Source organism: Schistocerca gregaria, chromosome X (assembly GCF_023897955.1).
Source record: "Schistocerca gregaria isolate iqSchGreg1 chromosome X, iqSchGreg1.2, whole genome shotgun sequence".
NCBI lineage: Eukaryota > Metazoa > Arthropoda > Insecta > Orthoptera > Acrididae > Schistocerca > Schistocerca gregaria.
This window is the reverse complement of record NC_064931.1, coordinates 401996812-402020378: the sequence shown is the minus strand read 5'-3', so window position 1 is coordinate 402020378 and position 23567 is coordinate 401996812. Positions and strand designations below refer to the sequence as shown.

General features: G+C 39.7%; 1 protein-coding gene across 3 annotated transcripts in view; it reads left to right on the top strand.

The window, feature by feature from the left end:
• The window catches only part of LOC126297376 (uncharacterized), a 352843-nt gene that overhangs the window by 187999 nt on the left and 141277 nt on the right, over positions 1-23567 (top strand). For all 3 annotated transcript variants that reach the window (XM_049988102.1, XM_049988101.1, XM_049988103.1), the window contains exons 5-6: positions 4481-4570; positions 5726-5951. In XM_049988102.1, coding sequence (XP_049844059.1) covers positions 4481-4570; positions 5726-5951 — 316 coding nt within the window. The remainder of the gene's footprint in view (positions 1-4480; positions 4571-5725; positions 5952-23567) is intronic.

Here is a 23567-nt window from a genome sequence, read left to right as displayed (position 1 = left end):
CACACACGATTGGTACTTGAACAGTCTGAGTAGCCTACGAAGCTTGCTTCCTTGCCTCTCGGATCCAACTTCACCGTGTTTGGCGATTTTTCCAGGATGATGACACTTTCACCGAATACACGAAGGTGTGACAAGTCTGGTTTCTTCTTCATCCACTTTTCATATGGAGTCCCACCGGAAAGTCCTTTGGATAGGCAGCGATTTCGGATGTGGTTGGCTGTGTTAATAGCTTCGGCCCAACGTGATGGTGGCTGTCCAGACTCCAGCATCATGCAGCGAGCCACTTCAAACCAAGGATCGGTTCTTTCGTTCAGCAACACCATTCTGTTGTGGTGTATAAGGAACTGTTTGACGTCGCTGTATTCCTGCTGCTTGGAAGATGGAGTCAATCCTTTCGTTGCAGTATTCCTTGCCATTATCTGACTGGAAAGATTTGATTTTATATCCAGTTTGATTTTCAGCAAAGTTCTTGAATTTAAAAAAAATCTGTCCACAACTTCTCCCTTGTGTCGAAGATAGTAGACTTGACACCATCTGCTGTGGTCATCTATGAAGGTTACAAAATATCTTTTTTCTCTCATTGGCCCACAGACATCTGAATGTACTAACTCCAGAAGGTCACTTTTGTTTTCATCCCGCCTGGTGAAGGGAGTGGATGTGATATTTCCTTCAAGACATGCAGTGCACTTGGTGAAGTCTGCATCACTGAATTTCAAGCCTTGAGCATTTTAATCATATCTCCAGAGTTCAAGTGTCCTGATCGAGCATGCCAGATTTTCGTGTCACTTTTCGTAATTTTTGTCTCTGCAGCTGTACAGGCATTTGGGCTGTTTTCATGCAAGTAAAACAGGTTGCCTACTCTGTTTGCAATCACCTTAACTTAATCGTAAGTGTCCCTTATACCTGCACGATTTTTCTCAAAGGTTACAGTGTGATTGCTGTCCACAACCTTTGCGACTGAGATTAGATAGGTTCAGAGTTTTGGCACATAAACCGTGTTTTTCAGCGTAATGGAGTTGATATCACTGGCTGAGATTTTGATGCGTACGTCATCTTTAGCTGTCACTTGCGTAAAACTGTTGTCTTCAAGCGTTAAAGTCTGCAGCTCATGGTCGTGCGGCAGCGTTCTCATTTCCCACGCCCGGGGTCCCTTGTTTGATTCTCGGCGGGGTCAGAGATTTTCTCTGCCTCGTGATGACTGGGTGTTGTGTGCTGTCCTTAGGTTAGTTAGGTTTAAGTAGTTCTAAGTTCTAGGGGACTGATGACCATAGATGTTAAGTCCCATAGTGCTCAGAGTCATTTGAACCATTTTCAGGCATTAAAGTTTCTTGCTCTTTGGTTACACTTGTGAACACTTTAGGGTCATTACACATGTGTGATGTGCAACCACTGTCTATACACCACAAAACGTTTGGATCACAAGACTTCGGAGCATGTTCGTTAATGGAAAAGCAACAATGAGCTTCATCAACTTTATTTGCAGCTTGCGCAATTAGCTTCCTTTTGAAGAAACACTCTTCCTCTTTGTGGACTTTCTTGTTGCAAAAACTGCACCTGAATGATGATTTTCCCTGTATCCTTTGCTTCTGTTTTGATTTTTGTTCCGATTTAGCACAGTCACTTAATGAACCTATTGATTAGTTTACGAAATGTTTATGCCTGACCGTTTTGACAGACATCGCAGCACTCGAATTTTCACTGTCTTTCTGAACTCTCGCGTTGTTTTCTTCCAAGATTTTCACTTTGTGTCTCGACATCGGGTAGGTTATCACGAGATTCGATTGCACACCTAAAATTATCGTAACTATCTGGCAAACTGTAGAGCAACATTACAGACAATAAATTGCTGTTTATATCGATGTCCATTGCTTGTAATTTGTCCACTGCATCGAAGAATTCATTAAGATACTATGTTACATTGCCACTAGGTTGCATCTTGTGAAGAGTAAGACGATTCAGTAGCGTTGCTTTGCGGGCAGGTCCTTTGGATGCGTAAATTGATTCAAGTTTGAGCCATACCTGACGTGCCACGCTTTGTACGCGGCTTGTGCAGCGACGAGTCCGATGCCTACATTAGTCATTGCAGGTTGCGGCATGTCTCCAGATACAGACTCCCACGTGTCGTTCTGGATGAGTACTGCTTCAACTTGAATTCTCCATGTGTCGTAGTTATCGCGTGATAACGTTTCCACTCTAACTCCGGGTGCAGCAGCCATGTGCACTATATTTGTCGTGTTAACGGACTCAGTTTATTCCCGCACTTCAGCTTACGATTTTCCATTTTCGTGTAAACAGAGAGTATCGCTTTACCGATCGAGTGACCTGGGCCCATAACCAGTTAGGATTAGGACTTGAAATTGCGGCAACGACACGTGCTTAACGAACAAGTTTATTCATAAAGGACCGCACACTGAACAAGGAACACACAGAGTCAGAGAACACACACTGCTAGGACAACTGTGTACATATCATCATCTGTGGACGCAAACGATATTGTGTGGTGGTAAAATTTGAATATCAACACTTTTCTGAACTGGCTGCAATTGCCCTGGGTTTTGCACAAAGTTTTTAAGGCAAAGGAAGTGGGACTGTCGGCATAACCTACCTTGCCTCAGAGCACCGCTACAATACCATAGGAACACACGTCCACTGTGAGTACAACTGGTTTTTTTTTGGGTCAAAATGAATTGGACATTGATTACTGGGAAGGGAATCCTTCAGCAGCTGAAAAGCTCGCTGATGTTCCTTGGAGCACACAAATGAAACACGTTTCTGGTACAGCTAGTTCAGTGTAGGAGAAATCTGACTGTTGGGGATAAATTTAGCATAATATGTGAGTTTGCCCATTACTGCCTACTATTCTTTAACATTACAAGGTGCTGGCAAATCATGGGTTGCTGACATGTGCGACTGCTGGATGAATACCTGGAGCGTTAATGACATGATCCTAATATTTGATTTCTGCGTGGGAAAATGAACACTTTGCCTTGCTGCACTTCAGGCTCACTTCTGAAAGCACTTAAGACATCTAGATAGTTGGAATGTGAAGGAACCTGTACTATCAGCTGTTCGAAAAATCGTTGAAAAATGGCATGAGCTGAGGCACTGACAAATGGTATAGATTGAATTCAGAATAGCCCTAGGTGCATATTGATGAAGAAAAACACCTATTTAGATTGTTCGTCCAATAGCACCTGCAAATATGCTTCATGTAAGTCTATTTCTGAATAGAAGAAGCCCTGTTCCAGTTTGTCCATAGATTTTTCATACTGAGGCTGAGGAAAGGAGTCTGCCACTGCCTGAGGATTAACTGTATATCTGAAATCGGCACATAGCCGTAATCCACCTGATGGCTTTTTTTTAGAATGACTATGGGTGAAGCCCACTTACTTGGCCAGCCGGGGTGCCCAAGTGGTTAAAGGCAATACAGTCTGGAACCGCGCGACCACTATGGTCACAGGTTCAAATCCTGCCTCGGGCATGGATGTGTGTGTGATGTCCTTAGGTTAGTTAGGTTTAAGTAGATCTGTGTTCTAGGGGATTGATGACCTTAGAAGTCAAGTCTCATAGTGCTCAGAGCCATTTGAACCATTTTTGAATCCACTAACTCAGACAGGTTGAGTTATTCCAGTGTCTTGCTGCCACCTTCATAGTTCCTGTGGTGCTCGATTGCAAATTGTGCAAATGGCCTGTGGGACAGGCCTTTCACAATAAAATCTTGGGTGAGCATTATTGTTAAACCTCAAAATCCTGAGCTTTCCCAAGTTGTCCTTGAAATAATTGACTGTATTTATTACATAATTCATTGACAATGTCTTGAGACACTGTAGCATTCACTTGAAAGACATTGTGTTGAATAGAAAGATTAAACAAGTCAAAAGAAGCAAGGAAAAAAGTTTGGGCTGTTCCAGGAAAACAGTAGATAAAAAAGACATAGTTTTGGTTAGATTTCAGTATGTTGCTGGCAGGAATATGATATCCGTTATATGCTGCTGCCATGCACAGCCCCCTGTGCCTTTTATCTCTATGTCCCACAGTCATTATTCTCCCTCCTTTCTTTGTGCCTCAGTTTTCATTTTTAATTATCTTACTGCACTAGCCTCTTCCGTCCCTTTTGCCCACATCCCTTCTTTATCATTATTGTCATCCATATCCGCTGTTATACCTGTCAGCCTCGTATCCATTATTGAGTTGATTTCCATAATTGTATTTTGACCATTATTGTGTTTTTTTATCTGTGTCTCTAAAAGTGATTTTATGTCATCCATTAATAGCTCGTATATTGATGGATACGAGATAACTATAAAACAGGTATTAGTAACGTAATTAACTAACTAATACAAATTGTAACAGTTTTAAAAGTTCTAATTCTCAGCTGCTTAACTGTGATACTCATTCATTTAATGTTGCTTTATCATATGCAACGATATACTGTGTATATACATATAGCAGGTTAATGTGCAATGTTTATTATTTGCAGGTTTTAGCTGAGCAAGATTCAAACTTCACAGAAGAGTTAGAGCAACAGGTTTCTGAAGAGGCTACTCAGATATGTTACCAGTGTTGTAGAGTAAGTTGTGTTCATGTTGAAAATAATGTATTTCTCGCTCAATCAATGTCCTTTGTATTTTGTTTTTGTTATTATTTGCTTCACCGTTTATGGCATTATCGAAAATTTAACAGTGCACACACATGCTTTCCTATTTGTGAGGAAAAAAGTCCGTTAAGTTACACACAGACTGAAATGGCCCTCGACTTTATTGCAAATGTTCATGAGCGGTAGAAATGAAACACCTCTCTAGTTCTAGGTAGTGCACCTCATTCCTCCCCACTGGTACCAGTCGTGTCATGGCATGGGCTGTCCAAGACATTGAAAGTGTGATGGAACCATCTTCTTGTGTGAGCGCTCATGCCACCCAAACAACTCAATACGATTAATTGGAGTTGGTTCCATTGTAAGCACATATGCAGTTGATAATTGCTCAGATTTCCTCGGTAGGACCATCACCAGGTGACCTGGGTAGCCACTCAAGAAGGATCAAGATTGTATAATATGATTTCAGAACGTTCTGGCATAGTTCATGAAAGATGGGTGGTGCAATATCTTGTTGAAGGTATGTGTCTCCTTCAAGGAGCAGTAGGAAGATACACTCCATTTAATCGCACAGTAGTATCTTGCCAGTCCGTAGCTCATGGTCTTGAAGTAGCGTTATCGCTTCCCGTGCACAGGGTCCTATGTTCGATTCCTGGCAGGGTCAGGGATTTTCCCTGCCTTGAGATGACTAGGTGTTGTGTTATCATCATCATCATCCTTCATCCCCTTTATGGTCAGAGGAAGGCAATGGCAAACCACTTCCGCTAGGACCTTGCCTTGTCGGCGGTGCGGGTCTCCTGCATCATCCCCTGCACTCCTTGGAATATGGGACCTCATCATCATCAGTATCCAGCCATCATTTCATCACTTATCACTTGAAAAACTAGCATTGAATTGCAGCAGAATACTTAGTACAAAAAACACTATGATTCTTAGTGCTGTAAGGATATATAAAGCAAAGTGTTCACTAAAAGTAATTACTATAAGTAATTTGCATACTATTATAGTGATATAGCTGATGAAGATAACGGCTATGTGATTACCATGTAACTGCAATCCCAGTAATGTGGCAGAGTTGATATTATTTGATATTGTCTTGTTTGAAAATGTACATCTTACTTTATGTTGCAGATACGTGTATGTAATCATCAGGTTACGGTCAATGGAGTTGTGAAAAAAATTTGTTCAGAGGAATGTGTTAAAGTTTTTCAAGCAAAAGGCGATAAAATAAATAAAGAAAGAACCCCCGAAATTGCCCATCGCCAGAGAAAATGCCGACAATGTCAGATTGCTGTTACGGGTAGTGAGAACAACTTGGCATGGGAAACAATGGATTTCTGTCAAGAAGAGTGCCTAGGTAGTATTAACATGGTTTTACCTTTCAATCAGCAGTCACAAATTACTGTATGTACCTCCTTGTCTGTGACTATATGCTCATATCTAAAATTTGTATCGAAAGTGTGTGGATTTAGTCATGAATTGCAAGCAAATGACAGCATTTATACGAGAGTGTAGTGTAGTTCTTCACATGTATAGAATTCTTCAACATGCTTGTCTGTATATAATGATGACGATTTGTAAGCATTTCATTTACAGGACCTCAACCAATACTGCCTGAGGTGTGAGGAATTATTCATGACAGGGGTTTGTCGAGTACTGCCAGTTCGCACTCACCGTAGGTTCTGGGCATGCTTTAATCACTTCCCTGTGACACAATTGTTGAATGTTTTGACTATCAGATACTATGGTTTTTGGGTTAACTATCTGTATTACGTGAGCATATCACTGTGTACCTCAGTGCCAATTTGTCTCAGTGATATACTGTCAGTGTGACTGACTCTGCAGAAAGGTGTCCCTTAAAGTAGCATTTTAAGTGTTGTTCCCTTTTTGCTGTAGTTGTTAGCTAGCATGAAAATTCTAATTAAAGGGACTCTGTAATTGACAGTTTCATGATCGTGACCTAGCATCACACCTGCAAGCTGTTAGTTATAGTTGACAATACAGTGACTTGAAAAATATAGTCCATTGGTAAATTCGTGAGTGCTCAAGCAAGTCCCCACTCTGCCTACCCACCTACATCTCAAGACACTCCTACAGGCTGTTACACAAATTTTTAGTGGTTCTTCCACAGTGCACACTTTAAATCTGCAGTGAGGCAGTGTGCAGATATGTCTGAGCAGCATTAGTTTTTAGGTATGGTACATCCATTAACATTTTACGGAATACAGAAGGTGAGTGCCTTGTTCCAAAATGCAATATTACAAATCAAATTGTATTAACATAGGAAGGGAAACCCTAAACCAGGATTCATATAACTGCTGCAAGTGTGTAACTGAATGCCTGTTCATCTGACTGCATGTTTGTTTACAAGCTTCTCATAAAACTATGGATATATTCCAATAGGACTTTGAGCACAATTTAATGTGACTGTTCTGTAAATTTTAAGGCATGCCCCTAAGTTGTGATTCAACTAAAAGATAAGAGTTTTCTTTGATGAGTTGCATTGACGTGCAGCAATTCTAACTATGAGTACATGAGGAGTGTTAAAACAGTAACTGGGAATTCGTAATTTCGTGTATTGCACTAGTCCAATTGACATGGCCCCTTTGTCAGTATGTTGGAAGACATCTGAAAAGTATCTGTACAATGTTAGGCATATCCAGTGTGTAGTTTATCGTCATCTGCCAAAAAGGTTACAGGAGTCTTTGTACTATTGGTGAGTGTTTATTTTATATAAAAATGGAGCAGAAAATTTCTATTAATTTTTTATACAAGAGTGGAATAAAATACATCAAAGTTGTAGAAATGTTAAATATTGCTTTTGTCGAGTCTTCTTTGAGTAAAACAAGTGTAAGAGCATCGAAGAAGATTGTCGAGATGTTGAAGATGATGAGCATGCATCAACCAATGAAATCGTACAGAAAGTGAAAGAAATGACAATGAAAGATCACGGAATCATAGTCAGAGAAGTAGGTGGTTATGATGGCATATCAACTGGCCCATGACATAAAATTGTTTTGGGTACTTTGGGTAAGCGTGTTCCAAAATTGTTGAATTTTTAACAAAAACCGTGGCAAATGCAAGTTGTTTGGGAGTCACTAGATGAAGTCAGCAATGATGTAGAACTACTGGAATGGGTCATAATAGGTGACAAAACATGAGTTGATGCATCGGACATGGAAACTAAGGCTCAGTTGTGTGTGGAAGCATGCTGGACAACCAAGACGGGAGAGAGATGTGGGGAGGGGGGGGGGGGGGGGGGGGGAGAAAATCTTGACAACTGCAATCAGATGTGAAGGCTGTGCTCACAGTGTTCTTCGATTTTAACGGCAGACTTCCCTGCACGCTCATGATTTTTTTGCCAAAATCGGTGCCCTAGCCTTCATATTTGCTCCATGTGAAATTTTACTTGGGCAGACTTTTACATGTGTAGATTAGAGCTAAAACTGCACTGAAGATCAGAATTCCAGAAGTGTTTTGGGAATTGGCTCAAGCCCTGACATAAGTGTGTAATATTTAATGGGGTATATTTTTCAGGGGCAGATGTGGACTCTGACCACAATCTATCGCTTATGAACTGTAGATTAAAACTGAAGAAACTACAAAAAGGTGGGAATTTAAGGAGATGGGACCTGGATAAACTGAAAGAACCAGAGGTTGTTGACAATTTCAGATAGAGCATTAGGAAACAATTGACAAGAACAGGGGAAAGAAATAAAATAGAAGAAGAATGGGTAGCTTTGAGAGATGAAATAGTGAAGGCAGCAGAGGATCAAGTAGGTAAAAAGACCAGGGCTAGTAGAAATCCTTGGGTAACAAAAGAAATATTGAATTCAATTGATGAAAGGAGAAAATATAAAAATGCAGTAAATGAAGCAGGCAAAAAGGAATACAAACATCTCAAAAATGAGATCTACAGGAAGTACAAAATGGCTAAGCAGGCATGGCTAGAGGACAAATGTAAGGATGTAGAGGCTTGTCTCACTAGGGGTAAGATAGATAATGCCTACAGGAAAATTAAAGAGACCTTTGGAGAAAGGAGAATCACTTGTATGAATATCAAGAGCTCAGATGGAAACCCAGTTATAAGCAATGAAGGAAAGCACAAAGGTGGAAGGAGTATATAGAGGGTCTATACAAGGGTGATGTACTTCATGACAATATTATGGAATTTGAAGAGGATGTAGATGAAGATGAAATGGGAGATATGATACTGCGTGAAGAGGCTGACAGAGCACTGAAAGACCTGAGTCGAAACAAGGCCCCAGGAGTAGACAAAATTCCATTGGAACTACTGACGGCCTTGCGAGAGCCAGCCCTGAGCAAACTCTACCATCTGGTGAGCAAGATGTATGAGACAGGCGAAATACCCTTAGACTTCAAGAAGAATATAATAATTCCAATCCGAAAGAAAGCAGGTGTTGACAGATGTGAAAATTACCGAACTATCAGTTCAATAAGTCACAGCTGCAAAATACTAACGCGAATTCTTTGCAGATGAATGGAAAAACTGGTAGAAGCCGACTCAGCGAAGATCAGTTTGGATTCCGCAGAAATGTTGGAACACGTGAGGCAATACTGACCCTACGACTTATCTTAGAAAATAGATTAAGGAAAGGCAAACCTACATTTCTAGCATTTGTAGACTTAGAGAAAGCTTTTGACAATGTTGACTGGAATACTCTTTCAAATTCTAAAGGTGGCAGGGGTAAAATACAGAGAGCGAAAAGCTATTTACAATTTGTACAGAAACCAGATGGCAGTTATAAGAGTCGAGGGGCATCAGAGGGAAGGAGCGGTTGGGAAGGGAGTGAGACAGGGTTGTAGCCTGTCCCTGATGTTATTCAATCTGTATATTGAGCAAGCAGTAAAGGAAACAAAAGAAAAATTTGAAGTAGGTGTTAAAGTCCATGGAGAAGAAATAAAAACGTTGAGGTTCGACGATGACATTGTAATTTTGTCAGAGACAGCAAAGGACTTGGAAGAGCAGTTGAACGGAATGGACAGTGTCTTGAAAGCAGGGTATAAGATGAACATCAACAAAAGCAAAACGAGGATAATGGAATGTAGTCGAATTAAATCGAGTGATGCTGAGGGTATTAGATTAGGAAATAAGACGCTTATAGTAGTAAATGAGTTTTGTTATTTGGGGAGCAAAATAACTGATGATGGTCGAAGTAGAGAGGATATAAAATGTAGACTGGCAATGGCAAGGAAAGCGTTTCTAAAGAAGAGAAATTTGTTAACATCGGGTATAGATTTAAGTGTGAGGAAGTCGTTTCTGAAAGTATTTGTATGGATTGTAGCCATGTATGGAAGTGAAACATGGACGATAAATAGTTTGGACAAGAAGAGAATAGAAGCTTTCTAAATGTGGTGCTATAGAAGAATGTTGAAAATTAGATGGGTAGACCACATAACTAGCGAGGAGGTATTGAATGGAATTGGGGAGAAGAGGAGTTTGTGGCACAACTTGACAAGAAGAAGGGACCAGTTGGTAGGACATATATTGAGGCATCAAGGGATGACAAATTTAGCATTGGAGGGCAACATAGAGGGTACAAATCATAGAGGGAGACAAAGAGATGGAATACACTAAGCAGATTCAGAAGGATGTAGGTTGCAGTAAGTACTGGGAGATGATGAAGCTTGCACAGGATAGAGTAGCATGGAGAGCTGTATCAAACCAGTCTCAGGACTGAAGACAACAACAACAAAAAACAACATTGATGTAACCTAATAAATAAACCCTACATTAGATCTGTATTCATCACAATAATTCTGTTTTTTCCACTAGCATTGTCCATGATGCCACCACCAACACCATGACCCTGAAAATATTTTCTGAATATAATGCTGTCGTCCGCCTATGTTCATTGATATAAAATGTGACACACTTCAGAGTTGAGGTCATTTGTTGCAGTCATTTGTTCAGGTGCTCCTCCAGCCCTCACCTTTCTTTTTAAACGTAGAGCCCTGGGAATGTTGGAGGAACTGCTGTTTCACCGCTCGCCCTGCACAAGTTCTTGATGTTGGTACTTCTGTCAGCTGCAGCTGGCATCTGTTGTTTGGGCTGCTGCTGTTTTTATTGGCAGTTGGCCGTGCATAGGCTAGTGAAAGGATTGCGCAATGAGGATGTGTGCTGGTAGTCACGTTTGTCTTGACTGTTTGCAGGAGTGTCTATGGTCAGCCAACCACTGTCACACAGTGATTTTAATTCATTTTGTCTTATCTCTTTCTGAGTCTTTCTGGTCCTGTGTCATCTCTTGTCATCTCCATTGTTTGTTTTTATTCTTTGTGGGTGTTTCAAGTTTGTTAAAAAAGGGACCGATAGCTCTAGTGGTGTGGTCCCTTCAATCCCACAAACCAACTAACCAACTGTCTCTTTCTCCCAATCATTTCTGCTGTATCATGAAGATGTGGGGGCCATGTTGCACAACTGGAAATGGACCTGTATAAATCGGTGTGAGTGGAGGACAGACTGAGTTGTTACAAAGTTACACGTCGGAAGAATTGAAAATGCCCTTATACATAAAAAGGGGTTTATCCACATACATCTTGGGTAGTGTCAGACAGAGAAGTGCCATAGTTTCAAGTAGGTGGCACCTGACTCAAATCATCAGTGTCTCAGGGAGGTCCGTCAATTTGTTGGCTAGCAATTCCACTGTTAGTTGCAACATTTTTCATCAACAAAATTGAACAGGAACATGCCCCAAGTCCTCCTTGTGTGTTAACCTCAATTCTAGCAGGACCAGTGGTAAGGGCATCAGTCCACATACCCTTAACACACATCAGTTCCACCTTCAGAGTGTGGTGGAATTTTTCCACCATTCTGTTGCTGGAAGGGTGATGATGAGTTGTATTGATGTGATTGCACCTGCAGAGATGGAGTTCTTGGAATAATGCTGTCTCAAACTGCCTGCCCTCTGTCTGTTGAAATAGTTAGCAGGACTCTGAAACATGCTATCCATCCAGTGATTACTATTTTCGGCACTGTTGCAGCAGTGACGTCTGGTACCGGAAATGCTTCAGGCCATCTCATAAAACAATCAACTGAAGTAACTAAATAGCAGTAACTGTTTGAGTGAAGTAGTGGCTCTCTCTACCATATCCACTTAATCATGCTGAGGGAGTGATGATGTTTCCTTTGGGACAGGTGATGGGTCTTTCCACCTTCCATTGTTGACATCTGTCACACTGTTGCATCCGCTTGTTGCTGTCTTTGTTCACCCTAGGCCACACCACCTTCCTCATCAACAACGGCACTGTAGCTGTCACTCCCAGGAGCAAAAGGCCATGGAATGATTCAGAAATTGCTTGGCAGAAATTTCTGGCAATGAACACATGTTGTATACAATGTCACACCATAATGTAAAGCTCCTACAGACTTTTTTACGTGCTTGAGTGTCAGACTAGATAGTCCATTCGCTCATTATTCACGAAATTCTTGGTCATGAGTTTGTGCTTGGGCTATGTGGTTCCTGTTTACTGCTTTTACACTCACACAGCACAGTGATAAGCAATTGGCTACAGTGTTCTTGTGACTGCTAATGTGGCAGACATCCTTGGTGAATTGTGTAATTAAATCAGCATCTGAGGAGTCTCGGCGAGCCTTTTGGAGTTCCCTTGCTGCAGAGAAATGTTGTTGGTGCATGGTCCATGGTCCATGCAAATAGTAAAAGTACTGCCTTCAGTTGAATCTCTGAAGTGACCAACAGCTGCATGTGTGGCAAAAAGTTTCCTGTCTGTAGAACACCTAATGTTTTGTTCGGATATGAGCAACAGAGGGGAAAAAAAGAGAGAGGCTGCTAAGGTGTTAGCAAGTTGCTGAACTGCCGTCCCCACAGCTGTCAGGCCGGAGTCGAAAATAATGGCTGGTGGCCCATTAATCTGAGGGTGTGGGAGCAGTACTGCCCTCGCAATGTACTCCTTTACTCTGTCGAGCACCACCATCAGCTTGTCACTCCAAGGGACCTTTTTTGCACCAGCTGTGTGTTTCCCCTTGAGTAGTTTTGTTAATGGTTCCATCAGCATCGTTGCCTGGGGAAAGTATTGATGGTAATAATTAAGCATTTTAAGAAACAACTTTTAGTTGTTGAATGTTGCAGGGAGTGGAACCTGTTGTATGGCTAAAACATGCTCCATCAACGGAGTTAGTCCATCTGCCGATACTTCAGAACTAAGAAACTTTAATTTGTTCTGACCAAAAACACACTTGTGTAAATTGACCACCATTGTCTAGTTACAAGAAAACTTGCTGTAAATGAGACTAGTGTTTGTCCTAAGGTGAAGAAAGTAAGTATGTTATCCATGTGGCAAAATAAAAATTACGGCCTGCATAACACTTGATCAATAAACTGCTACCATGTTCAAGCAACAGTTTCCAACCCGAAGGGCATGGCGACTGCCATTTTGTCAGTGTCTGATGAGGCCACAGGAATTTGCAACCATGTCCATGTGCAATTGATTACATTGGAAAAAATGCACAGTTCCCACTGAGTTGTTCGCATCCCTAATATATGTAATAGGCTATCTATCTGGGATAGTTTTGGAATTTAACACTTGATAGTCTCTGGACAGTCTCCATGTGCTGTCTTATTTCTTGACCATATGTAGAGACAATTACCCCATTAACTATGTGACAGCCTTGTCACACCCTTGTTCATTTGCCTCCCCATGTCTTGCCTAGCCACAACAAATTGTTTGGGAGTGAGATGATGTGGTTTGGCCACTACTGGCTGCCGTGGCATAGTGCAAATGAAGTGTTACGTGTTGTATTGAGCCTTTGCTCGTGATAGGGTACCAGGAAATTCTTGTAGTATGCTGTGCCATTCAGTGTGTTCACCCGCTGCCACAACTCTTACATTCTGCAGTAATCCTCCCTGTAATGTCCACCATGAGGTCGAAGTTGTGTGTATTAAAAAAAAAAAAAAGCAGCATCTAGAATTGGCTCGATGACCTCGGCTATCAAGAAATTCCATGTCATGTGCTCTTGAAAGCCAGGATCAGACAGTAATGATGTGCTTCCATATGCTTTGAAGTTATGCTGTACTGTCACCTGCATGGCCACACTGTGAAGTGTTTCTGCTAACTTTTCCATTGTCATAGCATGTACCTTGCTCATGATGCTTGATCCAAGGCTGCTGCACTTACATTTTTCGATATGATCAGTCTGGGGCCCCCAGCCAAAATAATACCATCCGTAGCATGGTTTAGTTTGAAATCCATGCATGCTACCATTGCTTCTGCTCTTTCTGCCAGCACCAGCAAAGGTACATTTTTGTCCATGGCCAAAATGATTCTCATATTTTTGGGGAGTCCTTGAAGACACAGCATGTGTAGTGAAAGCTTTTAATTGGTATTAAATCTTGACCTACTAGAGAGCAAAGTTCACATAGAAGTTGATATGGTAATGTGTTGCCTAAACAGTCGTCCATCATTAACCTCTACAGCCTGAGCTACATACAGTGGCAGTGTCTTTTGAGACAATATTTTTAGTTCCCTGTTGCTGTGAGAACACAAAACCTCTTAGGAGAGAATAATTTGCTATTCGTTTAGGTGTACGACAACACAATGGCACTGCACGGTATCATCATCAAAAATGTGTTCTGCTTGTAATAATTAAAGTTATTGTCTGGACATCCAAAATGCTGGTAATTTCACATGCTGTTGTTGTTGTTGGGGGTCAGTACTTGTATCAGCGTTGAAGTGGGGAGGCAGCCTGTTGGAGTCGTCCTCCCGTTTCATCCCTCCATTGTCTGGTAACATCTGACATTTCTTGTTGTAATTGGGGTCACCAATGCAGGAATGCTGTGTGTAATGGCGAGCTTGATGTAAACTCCATGGATAGCATTGCACACCTGTATTACAGTCACAGTTACAAAAGCACAAAAATCAGAATGTTAATGGAAAAAGGTGCTAAATTCCCAGAGAACATCAAAGATAAAAAGTATGAAAGAGATGTTACACTTCCCAGTTGAAGTCAATTGTTACAGCCAATTGTTCAGTCTCCACAAGAACTTTCTTGGTCTCTTAATTTTCTTACTTGTGTGAAGTATTTGCATTGCTAGTCAATTACCCAATTTCTCTTTAACAGAATCTTACAGATATCTTCCATACAAATCCCATTTCACACATTGCCGCGTGTAAAACATCTTACTGCTAAAGAAAATGGATGTTTTATTTACAGCAGTAAGTAATTTGTGATGTCACCACTATTTTTTTATGTATCTAAAATTCTGCCATGATCTGTTGAATTAACAATTTTATAAATCTGCTCTTTTGTGCTGATGCGGTAAGCCATGTGGCTTATTTTTTAATTTATTTCTAATGCATCCTATTGTGGCAAGGCTGACTTTTGTATACTGCATGCCCTATGATTTGGAGTGGCAACATAAGCCAAGAGTTCTCTTGGTGTTGAATCTTTAATACAAGCTGTAGTGATGTTAGAGATGACTGAATGCTCTTTACTCTGCAAACGTATCTTCTTCATGCTATGGAGATTTTCTTCCAGTGTAGTATGCTTATCCATAACTTCAGAATAACTGACAAGGGGCAGTCCTGATGCTTGGATCATAGATTTACTTCAAACTTTGTGCATATTTAGTAGTCTACTAAGACACCATAATGTGCAACTTCAAGAAAATTTCAAGAGAAGTTTTACATGTCAAATATGTACCTGTACATTGTGGCTGTCAGCTCGAGTGGTGATGGTCAAGTGGTTAGCATTCAAGCTCCTTAATCACTAGTTTACTGGTTTGAGTCCTATCCAGCACTTTTTTAATGCCTATTTTTATCAACACTGGTAATACTGTTTCATATATGTGACATTTGAAAGGTAATATAATGAAAAAAAAACACCTGTATCTGAATGAATATTTATTGAATGTGCAGTCTTATTTGACTGTTTACTAATTGTAATTATTACGATAAATATTACATTTATAACTATCGACAAGTAAATGACAAAACATGTAAAGATCTGCTGAAAATATATGCCTGTCGTCATATGCAAATAAAGTCCATTTCCTGAAGAAGACTCATAGTGCATAAATGCATCTTTCAACTGACAAGTTGAAGAATTGGGAGTCACCTCGATTTTTGAAGTAAAAATGTAAATTACACGTACACTATTTGTTCTGGAAAGTGCATCATACTATTATTTTTTTGTACAGCTCCCTTATATTCTGGCATATTGTAACTCACTGTATTATTGAATGAAGTTATTTTATACCCTCATTTATCAATGTTTGACTTAAGCTTTCCAAGCATGTCCCTCGTCATTGAAATCTGCATCTACAGGTTGAAACATCCAGGTCCAAAGCAGTTCCGGGTATCATAACCGGCTGGAGGTATTAGGGATTTTGCAAATCACAACATTCTTACATTTTCAGGAAAAGTTTGTGTGTTTGGTTATTTATTTGTCAATAATTATAAAAGTGTTTTAATAATTAAAATTAGTAAACATAAAAATACCATTGGAAATTCAATTAAGCTTCATGCAGATAAGTGTGTTTTTTCATTACATTACCTACCAAATGTCGTATGTATGACATAATATAACCAGTGTTGAAAAACATGTGCATTATAAAAACAAAAGGAAACGAGAGAGAGAGAGAGAGAGAGAGAGAGAGAGAGAGAGAGAGAGAGAGAGATATTTGATCCAGTGACCTAGAGATCATGGAGTTTGAACGCTAACCACTTGATCACCCCAGTCTTGTGCTTACAGTTGTAACGCTCTGGTACATATTCGACATTTAAAAGTTCTTTCACAACTTTCTTGAAATTTACTAAGTTGTACACCTTACTACTTGCACATTATGTTGTCCTAATGGACTACTAAAAGTATATGAAGTCTGGTGTAAATACATGATCCAGACATTGTGGCCTCCCTTTATAAGTATATCATTAAATATACAAACTGAACCAAAATCACATGAACAGAATCAATTTAAATCACCACATGCTGCACTATACTGTTGGACAGGAAACAGGCAACTTACTTTGGATATTTCTGTATGGCAGGTCCAGGAAAGGCCACTTCCCCCACCAAAATCGCTGCTTACTGATGAATTTACAGACAAGCTGTATCATTAAATCTAATTATGTAGTGCGCATTTTTAACCGACCCATGGTTCTGAATTTTAGAAGTCGTTATAGTATATTGTGGTTAAAATGGAAACTAACTCAGCTGCAAATCCTGTATATAATCTCGCAGGAATCAAATCAGACATTGGGGCCTTATTTGCTTTTTACAGTTTCAATGGTTTGTCAATGCCGTTAATGTTAATATCTATGTTACTCATCTTGCAGTGCTGCAAGGAGTAAACTGGGTCAGTATATCTGCACATACCTTAGTAAAGGAAGATTTGAAAATGGATTTCAGCATTTCTGCTTTTAATTTGCTATCCATAATTTAAGTTCCTGTGTTATAAGTGAGTGTCTTGTGTAAGGGTCTCTACTTACTGTTTGGAGTAAATGTTGATTCTGAATATTGTATTCTGTAGTTTTCTTTATTTTTTGTACAATGTGGGGCTGTCTATTTGTTTTATAGCATTTGTGGGTTGTGTTACTAATAAGGTGCTCATACACACTAATAAAGTTCTAAAATGTGTGCCTACATGACACATGCCCTATAAAATTTCTACTCTCACTGCTCATCTTAACCTGATGCAGTCCATGCAGGCAAAAAGTAGTGAGAATGATTTCTAGAAATCACCATTGCTTATATTAAGCACTTAATTGTATCATGCTTCAAATGTAGTGAAAATGTTCTTATGATGTCCATTCACAACTCACTGACTTTAACACGGTTTCACAACTCCACTCTACTTACCCATTGCTTTCAGTTTAACCATCGGACAGGCATGCCGTTTTTCATAACACTGGTATGCACATGGTGCACTTTGTACACATGTAAAGAACATCTGTCTTTGTTACCAAGGTAAACATGTATGAACAAAATTACAATTTAATCTTAGTTCAATTAAATAATGATAAAATAAACTAACATTATATGACCTAAATAACTGTTTAATTAAACAGTAGTAGAATAAACCTTTCATTGTATCACTCTGTTGCTGCACCCAAGTGTTGCCCCATAGTAATGACCCACTTCAAGCATTACACAGCACACTTGCATCAGATCCCAGCCAACTACTTATTCGATTACTTATTTTCTTGTACATAACTGGCTCATTGTAGGATTTTCTTGCTAGCTCGGTAACTGAGTCATTTTCTTGCACAGATCCTTTTTTTTTTTTTTTTTTTTTTTTTTTTTTTTTTTTTTTTTTTTAGCTTGCTGTTTGTTTATATTACTGCTGCTCAGTTGGACAATTGACATCACAACTGTGTTAGCTAAAGGAATAATGAAGGAATAAGTATGAGCTCACAATTCCAAAACAACAATGGTATGGTGCCAAACAATATTATTTGTGATTGGCGCACTGTACACACAGGCATGACCACTTCAGGGTCAAGTACAGCTGCCATAAAATATATTCTGTTTTTTCATTTCATACAAATACACATGTAAATTAGCTGCTTTGGTGCAAGATTGTGCACATCACACTAGCCTGTAACCTGCTCAGCAGGCACACTCTGGCCAGACTGCCTCATTTCCATACACATAAATGGCAGGCATTGACATCACACCTATCTCAGATGATGGAGAATCCCCTTGTCAACTGTAGGCTCCAGTTTGCAGAGATGTTTAAGGGCAAAATCCAGTGTGTGGTAACCCATCTGTACCTGGTCATTTGAGAACACTTGTCAATGACATCAAACATATCTTACAGGTCTTAAAGTAATCACAGAAGGCTTCATGCATTACCCTCATGACAACCAAACTAGTTTTATTCAGCATCTCTGTATCTATGGCACTCTGCTCTCTTTTACATCAATTTTTTTTTGTCACATAGCTTGCTGTTTGTTTATATTACTGCTGCTCAGTTGGATGAATGACATCACAACTTACTACTGTGTTAGCTAAAGGAATAGGTATGGGCTCACAATTGTAAAACAACAATTTCAGATGATTCTTCACAGGGATTGTGTACCATGGAGGGTTCCTCCCATCATGATCTGTTCTAGTAACTAAATGTCTACTTAGTGCATGGTCAGCTCTTTTTTTTTTTCTCTCTCTCTCTCTCTCTCTCTCTCTCTTAAATTCGAGCCTCAGCTTTTCTACATGCTTATGCCCAGAGGTAAAAGTTTTGAGTTCCTCTTAGACGTGTGACATGACTGCGTCTTCATCTGCAAGGGACAGTCAAAGGGAAATGAAACAGTTGGAAGAAAAATAAGTGAACTGTTTATTTCAAAAGTAATTGCCACTGTAAGAAAAGATGGTCAGTGCCTTCATGTAAAAATGTTTGTGCGAGTGTACCAAGGCGTGCACCATTACATCTGAAGCAAATCTATGGCCATGAATGTTTTCTTCAAGGCTCCAAAAATATGGAAATTGCAAGGGGAGAGATCAGGGTTTTATAGAAGATGTGTAAGAGATTCCCATTGAAATTTCTGCAGTGTAAATGAAACAACCTTGTCAACATGCAAGTGGGCATATAGTTGACAGGTTGTTTCTACTATGCTGCAGAAATTATGCTGGGAAGTTCTTACACATCCTCCTTACACTTCCCATCCCTCCCAATGCGATTTCCATGTTTTTGGAGCAGTGAAGAAAGACATTGATGGCCGTCAATTTGCTTTTGTTTAAGAGATTCATGCTTGGGAACAATCGTGCTTCTGTGGGCAACCACAAACCTGTTTATTTGAAAGCACTGACTGTTTTGTTTTAAAGTGGGATACATGTATTAACAGTTATGGCAATTAATTTTGAAATAATAAACTGTTTACCCACTTTTTTCCATCCATCACATTTTCGTTTGACTGTCCTTTATAATTTTCTAACCATCTAAGCCTTTCTACTACTTTTACCAGCCTTTTGTGGATTAGCACTTGTTGTTACAACTGCCTCATCATCACTGATGACTTATGGTCACTGATACCAATTTTGTTATGGACACCCTCAAATAGTTTGGATCTATTTGTTGTCATAACGTATAACATATTTCCATGATGAGTGGGTTGCCAAACAAAGTTGAGTACACAAGCTGCAAAATCAAGTTGTCTTGTTTTTAAAGTAATATCATATGTCAATGCTGACACTCAATGCTTAATGAAATGCAGTAGTGCCTTTCTCATAAATCAATGATTATGTAAGATGATGTGTTTCATCATCTGTTTCTTTTATATGTATTAAAAGTGAATGGACCACTTAAGATTGTGCCACAGCCTTATTTTACTTTCTTTACCTTTTTTAGAGTTTACTTTGTTCCCAGTCCTCCTCCATGTGTTTGCTGGCCTGATTTTGTTGTTATTATATTGAAGTTAATGCTCTTACGTTAGGTCTTCTTTCAACTGGAAACCCTTTCAAATTTTTCAGTTCCAGATTTTCTTCTTCCTAACATGTGAAACTCCATTAGGGTCATATTTTCTAAATCATTCCTAAATTCCATAATCCATGTTCTTGCTTATTTTTCTTCGGTAAATGGTGAAGGTGATAGGTTATGCACATACATCTATGGGAAGTGCTCAAAGGATGGTGATGCCATGAGTAGGCGATAAGCTGTTGGATATTCATGACTCGCCCCAGAACATTGACGTCAGAGGATTTCCACCCTTTAAAACAGGATAGGCGGATGTGATGGCAGAGTGTAATGCTGGTACAGGCACAAGTGTTACAGACCACAGCATTCAGCTTATGTTGTTGAACGTAGGTTTCCACAGCTGAAGACCTCTTTGTGTTCCTATGTTCACCCAGCGACATCATCATATAAGATTACAGAGCACACAAAATCATAAAAATTTGGAAACATCTGGATGCATCCTATAAATCACATTTCTTGTTACACCAGGTCAATGGACATGTTTGGATATGCTGCCATCCATGTTGATACCTACCCAAAACATGCAGTGCGCTACTGACTCAGGCCAGCAGGGGCTGAATTATGCCGTGACAGACTTCCACTTGGGCTTCCTTGGGTTCTTTGGCAGTAATGTAGGCATTTTGGAAATGTTGACTACATGAACAGGAGACTTGATAACAGCAGAATTCTTGAATTGGTTGAAGGAGTTAGCGATTCTTGATAACTTTCATCAAATATACTGGCAGAGTCTGGGAAACTGGGAAAATTCCAGAAGAATGGAAAACATCACTCCAAAAATAAAGGGACAACCAAGACAGCTGTAGCATATTTTTAAAATACAGCAGAGGAAACCAGGGCAAACAATCAGACAATTGCCAAAAAGGGGTTAGAGAAGGCTGTTACTGTGTTGAACACATTTCCTATTTTCAATCAGTAATTTACCCTGGAATGGTGAGCAACAAGAAAATTAACACTTCTAAAATGTATTCAATTTGGGAACAGAGATCCCTCAGACAGCACCATAAGCAAATTTGTAATCAAAACCAAGATGCTGAATATCGTCAAAGAGAACTTAACAGATATAACCTCCAGGGTGAAATTGTGGAATAAATCTCTCATCCATTCTACGTTAAGACAACGGTAATGTAAATCAACCGTTTCCTACATAAGATGGTGAGAATATGGAATTGAACTGGTGGGGCACGAAATAAACCCAATCTGCCTCAGAAGAAAGTCGTGATGAATTGAAGTCAACAGCCTGACATTTCCTGATAATTTTTTTGGCGCTATCAGAATAACAAGAAGCAGCAATCGTCTTGAAAACAAAAGATATAAGAAGAATCAAAATTGCAGTTCAGAATGAGAGCAAATGGATATTTAAGAGAGACCTCTACCAGAATTTGGAAAACATGTCAGGGACTGCAAAGGAAAAGGAGGTTGATGTTTCTTGGTCACCTATACACTGATGAACCCAAATATTATGGTCACCTGCTTAACGGTGTGTTGGTCCACTTAGGCAACACAACACAGAAGTGATGCTGAGTAACATGGATTTGACAAGTCCTTGTGGTCTTATGGAGGCATATGATACCAGATGTCTACATAGAGGTTATACAAGAACTGTGAATTGTGGGCTGGTGGTTTGTGAGAGAGGAGTTGGTGCCCAATAGCATCCCATATATGTTCCAAGAGTTCAAATGAGACAAATCTGGGTGGCCGAGACACCAATTTAAGTTCACTGTCATGTTCCTCATCACTGTGGTTATATTAGCTTCGTAACATGGATAGAAAAATCCACTGCCATTAGGGAAGACAACAAGCATGAAGGGATGCACGAAGTCTACAATAATGATCATGTAGTCAGCATTTCCACACTGCCTTAAATTACTGCCAAAGAGCCCATGGAAGCCCAAGTGAAAGTCCACCACAGCATAATACTGCCGCTACTGGCCTGTGTCGGTAGTGCAATGCATGTTTTGGGTAGGTATCAGTGTGGAGGTCAGCATATTCAAATATGTCTGTTGACCTGGAGTAACAATAAATGTGATTTATAGGATATATCCAGGTGTTTCCAAATTTTTATGATTTTGTGCGCCCTGTAATCTTATATGATTATGTCACTGGGTGAACATGGGAACACAAAGAGGTCTTCAGCTGTGGAAACCTACATTCATCAACATAAGCTGAATGCTGTGGTCTGTAACACTTGTGCCTGTACTGGCATTGTACTCTGCCACCACATCAGCCTATCCTGTTTTAAAGGGTGGAAATCCTCTAACGTCCATGTTCTGGGGTGAGTCATGAATATCCAACAGTTTATCGCCTACTCATGGCATCACCACCCTTTGAACACTTCCCATAGATGTATGTGCATAACCTATCATCTTCACCATTTACCAGATACTTCTTCCCTGTCATCATATGATAACTGCCTGCTTTCCATCAAAGTCACTTGTGTCAATGGAATTCCAAACTTGTGGTCAGTATTGTTGCCACAATGATTCAACATTTGTCTCTGCCCAGTTTATGTACTGTCCTTACCACCTCATGTAGTCTCACAGAAGACAGTGTAGATTAACAGAACAGGTATTCAGCTATCTCTGGAAGAAAAATAAGCAAGAAGATGGATTATGGAATTTAGGAATGATTTAGAAAATATGACCCTCATGGAGTTTCACATGTTAGGAAGAAGAAAATCTGGGACTGAAAAATTTGAAAGGGTTTCCAGTTGAAAGAAGACCTAACGTAAGTGCATTAACTTCAATATAATAACAACAAAATAAAGCCAGCAAATACATGGAGGAAGACTGGAAACAAAGTAAACTCTAAAAAGGTAAAAAAAGTAAAATAAGGCTGTGGCATAATCATATGTGGTCCATTCACTTGTAACATATAAGAAAGTAACTGATGATGAAACACATCTTACATAATCATTGATCTATGAGAAAGGCACTACTGCATTTCATTAAGGATATGAGTGTCAGTGTTGACATATGACATACTACTATATAAACAGGACAACTCGATTTTGCAGCTTCTTTCTCTAGTTGGTTTGGAAATATATTAGAGCTTATAACAACAAATAAATATAAATTGTTTGAGGGTGTCTGTAAGAAAATTGGTATCAGTGACCACGAGTTACCAGTGACGAAGAGGCAGTTGTAACAACAATAAATGCTACCTGCCTTTCGTGGATTATGGTACCTATTTTCATTACCCTCAGAAGTATTTAAACACTCACCAATTTACTGTGGTGAATATATTTCAAGCATTACATAGGGCAAGTCCAATGCTGATCAGCTTGTAATTACAAGGTGATTCTGGATTAAAGAGGATTTGAAGTAGATATGGCTACTTGTTGGAAAATGAGCTTTCATATCACCATGACTGGGTCGTCATCAGACCCTGTACTGGTTTATGGTGTGACAGTTCAGACTATGATGAGCAAGATGTGTGGTAACTTGCTCATGGCTAGATCATGGTACTCAAGGTCAGGGACAGTTGTCTCCAAAGTCATGTAGGCGCTGGGCTTTTCACATGGTACCATG